This window comes from Mus musculus, chromosome X (genome assembly GCF_000001635.26).
Source record: "Mus musculus strain C57BL/6J chromosome X, GRCm38.p6 C57BL/6J".
NCBI classification, from domain to species: domain Eukaryota; kingdom Metazoa; phylum Chordata; class Mammalia; order Rodentia; family Muridae; genus Mus; species Mus musculus.
Window position 1 is genome coordinate 20286957 of NC_000086.7, and position 6000 is coordinate 20292956.

A 6000-nucleotide genomic window follows, 5' to 3' on the forward strand; every position below is an offset into this window, starting at 1 on the left:
CTTGGTCTAGCAAACTTTATATGCCCCAGTACAGGGGAACGCCAGGGCCAAGAAGTGGGAGTGGGTGGGTAGGGGAGCAGGGCGGGGGAGGGTATAGGGGACTTTCGGGATAGCATTTGAAATGTAAATAAAGAAAATATCTAATAAAAAAAGAAAGCATGTGGTAGGCTACTATGGCACAATTATATTATTATGGATACACATGAGTTGACACAAAAACACTATAGAGGAAGTAGAACTACTGTAAATGTGAGAGAGAACCACAATTAACTGACAGTTTATTTTGGACTATACAGCCAGACATGTAGGAGCCAGTAACTTCAAAATGGTGCTAAATCGCCTACAGAGACAACCAGGAGCTCCCTAGCCTAACAACACAGTTAGACTATTGCTGTGCTAAGTCCTTACCCACATGTCTACAGCTAACATGTCAAGGTCTGGGGGCTACTTTCAAAATCCCTGGAAAGTTGGGCCTGAGAACACTTTGCCTTGTAGCTGCCTTGGCCTATCAGGGAAAATGATCATAAGTGTCTTTTGGTCCTTGTCTTTTACCACAAATGCTAACCATTCACAATGTGTCTCTTTTTATCTTTAGGTCTTTTGTACCTGAGCAAGTACTTACTACTACAGGATCTATTGGTGTAAATTTCTACTGTAATAACTATTCCTTGGGGACAGTGGAATGACATACTATGATTTAAATAGGGAGATGTGGGTGTTAAAGTGAGTGATGTAAGACGCACATGCATCACAAGTCCTACAGAAAGAAGGCATAGATGTGGTAGTAAGTAAATAATTTTACACCACTTTTACAGTTCAAAAATCAAAATGGACAAAAAAGTTCATGGTGACATCTGCCTTGACTCACAAGTCACAGCCATTGAGGTTCTGTCCCCTAAGGAACCAAGGCCTAGTTTGTTACATATACTTCCAGAGGTATTTATAACTACACTAGTTTATTTGTTTAATACTAAGATACTTCTGTCAAATTAAATATCAGTTCAATAGAAAAAAGGTGGAAGACTCCTGGATATTTACTCAAAGGATTCCAAGACAAGATACTTGCACATCCATGTTTACTGCAGCAGGATTCCCAAGAGCTAAACTATGGAACCAACCTACGTATCTGTCAAATGGATAAAGAGAATGTGGTATACATACATAATGGAATTTTACTCATCCAAGAATGATGAAATTATGTGCTGTGTAGGAAAATGTGTGCAGCTGCATATTATCGCAATAAGTAAATTAAGTCAGACTCAAAAAACAGATATTGCATATTTTCTCTCATTTGCAAATCCCAGACTTCATAGATATAACATAAAATTATGCATATATTCATGACATGAAAATGGAAGCTTGAATGTCTAAAGCAGGAGTTCTCAACCTGTGGCCACAACTCCTTTGAAAACCTCTTTTTCCAAAAATATTTACATTCATAATATTTACCATTCAGAATAGTAACAAAATTCCAGTTATGAAGTAGCAACAAAAATAATTTTATGGTTGGGGATCACCACAGCATAAGGAAGTATATAAAAGGGTCACAGGATTCGGAAGGTTGAAAAAACGTTGCTCAATGAAAAAAAAAGGTAAATGGCAGAATGCAGGAGGAAAAAAACCTGGAGGATACAGCAGGGTATGAAGAGAATACTGTCAATGTGTACCAAACACTTGTGTTAAAATGTTCTCATGAAATCCAGGACTGTGTACTACGAATATATGCCAATAAAATAGATGAGAAGAATGAGACTTTAAAAAGACTTTAGGGTTTGGGGATTTCACAATTGAACATCTTCACTTACAAAAACATAACAAGCATTTTAAATTTAAATTGTAGTTTCCAGAAATTACTATGCATCCCTATCACACAGCAGACAGATACTCAACCAGTGCTTCCCCTGAGCCTTCCTGCCCTGCATTACTCAGAGACAGGAGAACTACTCACTTCCTCTATTGCCGCGGAGAAATAAAATCTGATTTCTTTGTCTGTGAGTAGATACATGTGCGTGCACAGGTATGTTCAGGTGTGCACACCAATATGCATGTGCAGGTCAGAGTCTCCTGCCTTATCACTAATAATCTTAAGTATATAATGAAAGATTAGCTAATCAAGTAACATTAGAATTCAGAGTTGGATCGAGGAGAAGATTGAAACGGAAGATAAAATATCCTGCAGAAAAATGTTTTCTCACAATTACAAACAACCCACATCATACAACATATAAATATTTGACATATCTCAGCACATCGCACACTGACAAAATAAACCTCTCAATACATTTAAAAGCAGCAAGAAGATCTAAAGACAAAGGACAAAATTATACAGGTATATTATGAGATTTATCATTTATAGCACAACTATCCACAAAATGAAACAGCATACTGGCATGTGGTCCCAGTGGCTAAAACACCGAGGTGAAATTTTAAAGTATATATCAGCAAAAGAAAATCCCACTATTGCTTTAAGCATTAAAATAAAGATGACTGGAGCTGTGTGTGCTAGCTCATGCTTGTCATCCCAGGCTGAGGCAGAACTGCCCTGAAATGCAAGGCCAACCACGGCTACACAGTGAGTTTTAGGACAGCCTAAGCTATTGTGTGAGACCCTGTCTTGAACGAAACAAAGGCCAAAGATAACTATTACTGAATTTCTATGAACATAGGATAATCCTCAGAATATATTTTTATCCCCATTTATTTTTTGTATCTTTGAACATGCATTTATGAGCCCACCAAATGTACTTCCTATTTCACATTGTTCTTTAAGGAGTGGGCTCTGAATTTTGTAAAATAAATATATTCTCATAGATTTGTATAAACATACAAAGGCAGTCTTCATTTCCAACGTGGCTCTGAGTCAATAACCTAAAATGGCAACGTACTTCAGTTCCTCACTATCTGCTAGGAAACATCTCAGTTTACCTGCTTTCCTCATGTCACTCATTTGTGACCAAATAACACAAACTACAAAGGCTCCATGAGCAGGTATGGAGGCCAAAGTCTGTCCTGAGACCTGTGCTTTCCGATAACCAACTAGGTTTATGGTTTTCTGGTTTCAAGATCTATTTAGGCCACTACTTCCATACTGGAAGATTCCTGACAGCACTAGTCCCTCATACAATTTTTCTGAAAGGGTTTGGTAGCCATAAGCCCTGGTTATTAATAACTAAACAGGAACCATAAGACCTGTAAGGCCCAGGACCAAGAGTAATTTCCACATTAAAGATTAAGCTACCTGCTTTCCATTCTCTGTCAGAGATCCCTGAATAGAAATTGAGTGGAGTATATACTGTGATGAAGTAACATGCTCTAGCTTGTGAAACAGTCCATCAGAGTCTCAGTCAGTCTCTCTCTCCCTCTCTCCCTCTCTCTCCCTCCCTCCCTTCCTCCCTGGCTCCCTCCTTCTCTCTCCACTATAGGATGCTGCTTTGAGGGAGTTAACATCTCTGAATTAAATTAAAAAGAATGCTTGGCTCTAGTTTGGAGTCCATTGGGGGTGGAGGTGACAGGAGGCACACAGAGAGAAAACAGGATGACTCAGATTGTGGCTGTTATTATCCATGTCCTAGCCTTGCCCATGTAATATGCTGTATACTACTAAATCACTAAATCCAGAAAGGATAGTGGGATCAGCCCATCCTTAACAAAAGAGGACTGACTCCAAGATTAAAACCATCACTTTTCTCTCCACGAACTCAGAAATGTATGTTATATTTTAGGGTTATAAGAGCTACCCTTGACTTGCAAAAGGCATAACTTCCCAATGAGACATAAGGGTACCTGTCTCTAGTTAGGCCTGACATTGTGGTGTCATCAGTCTGGGTCCTAAACCACGCTCATCTTTCTCTGTATTCCTCATTGCACTTTATTAACAAGAAATGAAAGAACACAAACATCAGAAGTGGGCACCAACCTGCGATGACCACCATGAGCAACCCAAGTCAAGATTTACATTCAGCCCTCTTTCTCACGCTCTGTGGCCTGTCCCCTGGGGTGGCACAGCTCCCTGGGAAATCCCCCAATACCTTTTGCAGATCTAAACTGGGGCGGGGAGTGGGGAATCAATGCTGATGGAGAGCAGCACAACCGAGATAAAATGAAGCAAAGGGATCAAGGAGCCACCTCTGTATCTTTCATCTTAGTTCCTAGTAAAGAAACGTCGAAACGGGAACACCCCCCCCCCCACACACACACACACACACACACACACAAAATGCTTTTTAACCGTTGCAGAAAGCCAGAAAAATGCAGACAGTTGACCTTGGAAACCCACAGCGTCTCAGCGGGAAACGCAAATGAAGAAACTCATTTGGAAGTGAAGCAGGAGCACTGCGCGGCACCGGGAGGAGTACGGCCAGCTGCCCTAGGGACCTGGGCCGTGGCAGTAGCAGGGGACTCACCATAAATCATGGCCAGCCCGGTCTCATGAAGGAAACGCACCCGGCGGTGCTTGAAAAGCCAGATGGTGAGGATGGTGAGGGTGAGCAGCAGGATGAAGGTGAGCAGGCTCACGCTGTCCTGCCGGTGGCTCTCCTCCGCCTCCTTCTCGGTGGCAAGCTCCTCCATGGCGCTGCTGTCCTCAGCCGCCGCCCCAGAGGAGGCCGCGGCCCCAGCCCGCAGCCCCCGACCCAGCAGCACAGGCAACAGTGGCAGCAGCAGCAGCCGCGGCGACAGCCCCCGAAAAGCTCTCCCGGGACCCGGGCGCGCCGCGTCACTAGGCTCCATGACTCCGGGTCGCCCGTGCCTCTTCCACGCGGGGACCAGCTCGCGCCGTCGGCAGCTTCCAGCGGTGCCGCGGACTTACCCCGGTGGCCACAGCCGCAGCTCCTCCTCCCGCTGCTCGCGCCTGGCCAGGGCTGCGCCAAGCTGCGGGGGAGGGGCACGCGCAGTGCGCAGGATCCCCAAGCGCCACCCCCCGCCCGCGCACCTGTTCATCCCCCGCCTAGAGGAGCAGCAAGGCCACCAGGCTGGCTGTCCGGGCGGGGCGAGCTCTATCCTCCCTCTGCCAGGAGGGCGGCTAGCCCTTCCACTGCGCCACCGAGCTGCTGGCCGTGTCCAAGCGTACCTGGTCAGACTGTCTGGGGTCGGCAAGCCAGTTCCTGAGTTGTAGCTACCACGTCACCTAAAAGAGATGGCAGAGGTCATTCGCTCCTGGCAAGGGACATCAACTTGGATCAATTCATTGCTAGGTCTCCAGACCTGTCCTTAGCGCCACGCTCAGAGTTTGAAGTCACAGGGGTCTGTGGCCTCTCTGAGCCCAGTAAAGTGGGGGTACCCAGGAGTTACAAAGTCATGTCACTGTCTATACACACGGACGCGCGCGCACACACACACACACACATACACACCACCTACTTCAATTTTTCTCACCTTTCGGGCTGTATCCAGAGTTTCAGAACTCCCCAGAGTCTTTTAGGCATTATTCAAATAAACTGTGTTCAAGTCAGCTTCAGGGTTGTAAGGGCAATTCGTGAGAGCCATGAAATAAATACCTCCAGCATCTAGATTGCAACTAATCCCCTTGGGGAAAGAGGGTTGAATTAGAGAGAACTAAAGACTCTTGCCATTTTGTGTAGAAGAGCTGCAGATGGTGTACCAAGGGTACCCTTTTAATGCTGTCTTCCTGTTAACTTTGAAAACAAGGGGGGGGGGGCTTTAGTTAAGCTTTTAGGATCAAGCCCAGCTCCGAATTAGGACAAGGTCTTCAGAAGACAAAAGCTTTTGGAAGAAATTCTAATAACTAGAATAGTTATTCTCTAGACTAACTAGAGCAACCACCTTGTTTCTCAAGTCAAGGAAGAAAAGAAAGCTTAATATGATCAGTCACCTCCTGATGTTGAGCATTCTATTTGCTGAATCTCTCTCTGAGATCCCTACCAACTGCCCATGCTTTTTTGGCCAGAGGAGTTTTTACAGTCAGGAGAATTCACTGAAGGACACAGGGAAACTCTTCAGAACATACCTACATCCTCTCTAGGTGAACATTTAGACAAAACT

The 6000-nt window shown here is 44.5% G+C and overlaps 1 protein-coding gene across 4 annotated transcripts in view; it reads right to left on the reverse strand.

Annotated features, from left to right (window-relative positions):
• Window positions 1–5079, reverse strand: part of Slc9a7 (solute carrier family 9 (sodium/hydrogen exchanger), member 7) — a 193185-nt gene extending 188106 nt beyond the window's left edge. For 2 of the 4 annotated variants that reach the window (XM_006527616.4, XM_030251315.1), the window contains exon 1: window positions 4404–5074. In XM_006527616.4, coding sequence (XP_006527679.1) covers window positions 4404–4728 — 325 coding nt within the window. In that variant the 5' untranslated portion in view covers window positions 4729–5074. Of the gene's footprint in view, window positions 1–4403 lie in introns of all 4 variants that reach the window. The other 2 variants (XM_006527617.4, NM_177353.4) reach the window with 2 other exon arrangements.
• Window positions 5080–6000: the final 921 nt, after the last annotated feature.